This window comes from Eschscholzia californica, unplaced genomic scaffold, assembly GCF_041429995.1.
Source record: "Eschscholzia californica isolate CP2 unplaced genomic scaffold, dmEscCali1.0.p SCAF_2, whole genome shotgun sequence".
Taxonomy (NCBI): Eukaryota; Viridiplantae; Streptophyta; class Magnoliopsida; order Ranunculales; family Papaveraceae; genus Eschscholzia; species Eschscholzia californica.
In genome coordinates, this window is record NW_028238309.1 from 35,172,268 (window position 1) to 35,174,711 (window position 2,444).

Here is a 2,444-nt window from a genome sequence, read left to right on the forward strand (position 1 = left end):
CTACCCGCCCTCTACACCCATTTTCTCAACGCCGGACTATTCTCATAATATTTGTTTTTCTAGTCCACTCTCTTTCTGAAAGACTTTTTCACTTTGACACCTATTTAGGTCTGAGATAAAGCCTAATATTTTCAGTTGTCATTTTCTTTGGTCCATAGTAGTTGCAACATGGTTTCAGGGTATATATTCTAAGAAAAAAAAACAATGGTGAAGTTTTGGTGGCAAGGGTTACATAGTGTTAGACTGTTAAGTCAATTTTATATGGTGAGTTTTCAATATGGATTTTGACTAGGGTTGGAGATAACAAAAAAGAAGAATATTTAGAGTTGTCATTGACACTGCAGATTCCATGACTATAGGAAAAAATGATATATGACCCTCCTTGGAAACTCTCTTGTACTGTCCCTTGTCTGGGTGGCGAATACTGAGACAATGTGAAAAGACTATATACGATGAGAATCACATGAGATCACTGAAACAAATGGATTAAAAGTTATGAAGTAAAGTTCATTTGTAATAGCTCGAGTTGTTTAGTTTCTTCTTCCCGTGATGGGGCCTTAAACCCATTGACAAATGCAAAAAAAACATACTGGAATAAACAAATTTTTAATTCGAAATTAGACATGTAGGCTAGCTTTCAAATTGTGATCTCAATTACTTAGAGTTGGGAGTATGTACGCTCTAATGTTTAGGTATTCAACAAGCATAAGAGAGTAATAAACCCTATTGAAAAATATAACATATTGTCTCACATAATACAAACCAAACAAGAAAAATGGTATTAGTAATCCCTACTTTTCTTTATAAAGAAGTGCAGTGAGAAGAACAAAAACCTAAAAAGATAAAACAAGTATGTAAGACGGCTGGAATAAAAGAAATTCCTTCTTTTTCATTAAGCAAATAAATCCAAAGTAACTAAATTAACCCTTCAAAGCGAAACAAAGCGAAACAAAACAAAACAAAACAAAACAACAAAAACGGAAATAAAAAAGTAGTCAGAACAAAGCTAAAAAGATCCTGCCCTACAGCCCTAGTTTCTCCTCATCAAGAACTTGTCTCTACGTTAAATAAGTTTGCGGCGGAAATGATATTCAATTCAATACTTAATCAGAAAATGATCCTTTGCCTGATCTATATCCCAACAAAATCTCGTTTGCAGTATTTAGATGGGTAAGATTCAAAGAGAAAGTACTTTCACTGTTTCTCTATAAATCCTGCCCGTCTATCTACATTCTACAACGATCAAGATTCCACTATGAAATGTGTCGGACAAAGTATCAACGTTGTACTTGATTAGTCTTCCTTGGTTGGCATTTCGTACTTGCAAAGAGGGCAAACATTACTGGTCTCCAACCATTTAGTAAGACACTCACGATGGAAGACATGAGAACATGGCATATGTAAAATTTCCACTCCAACGATATAATCTTCCAAGCAAATAGTACACTCTTCGGAAGAGATTGACTCGTCAAACTTTTCCATCTTTAAAGCCTTGACAGATGACGGATCTGCAGGCACGGTTTTCGGAACATTGCTCTCATCGTCATTGTCATTATCAGAATCACTATCATCTGTATCACTATAAAGACCTGCATAGAGCATTTCTTCGAAAATATTGTCATCAAATAATGTGTTTAATGTGACACTTAACTGGATAACGACAGGAATTACCATACGCCCAGTATTTGCAGCGGCGGTCCTGGAGAAAAATTCTTCAAGCCATGGAAGCAATTGTTGTTGAACCTCCAAAGGTACGTCCATTGATACGAGCATGGTAGTTATGTTCCAATTTGAAGTTGCTTGAGTTGTTAATGCATTCACCTTTATAAGAAACACTTTAGTGATTGATGGTAATTCGAACACAGATACGACTGTTGGTGGTGCATTTTCTTCTGACATAACAGTTTGTTCTTTGAATTCGACACGAAGTGTGACATAGAATACAGGGTAACTGTTATGATCAAAAAAGTAGAAAGCTGGATCAATGATATCAAGAGATTGCCATGCCTTAAGCATAAGAAATGCTTCTTCATTCTGATCAGCCATTAAGAGAGACAAAGATGTGGAGAAAGACAGAGAATGGGGGGAGACAAGAAGATGAAAGAAGAAGAAGAAGAATTGAGTTTGTTGATGGTTAAAAGATAGGAATGGGATGAATATATAAGAAATTTTAGGGTTCTTTGTGCAACCATTCTGCATCCATTGGTCAAAAAACTTTTGTATTACAAGTAAATAATTCAATTTATTCTATACATCCTCAGGCAATGATTTTTGAGATATCTTTATATATGAATACCCATTAATATTTTTAACATTTTCACAAAACTTTGGATTCCTGATTCATTTTCATGCTATATACACAAATTGTCTATCTATCACATAAGGAGTTTGCCACCTTTGGTGTAGAGAGTAATGATTCTGCATCCATATTATATGAGGTAATG

At 35.0% G+C, this 2,444-nt stretch overlaps 1 protein-coding gene across 1 annotated transcript; it reads right to left on the reverse strand.

The window, feature by feature from the left end:
• Positions 1-1,293: 1,293 nt before the first annotated feature.
• On the reverse strand, positions 1,294-2,046 carry LOC147557573 (uncharacterized). The gene has a single exon (XM_086658893.1). The coding sequence runs from the start codon at positions 2,044-2,046 to the stop codon at positions 1,294-1,296; it is 753 nt and encodes a 250-aa protein (XP_086515019.1).
• Positions 2,047-2,444: the final 398 nt, after the last annotated feature.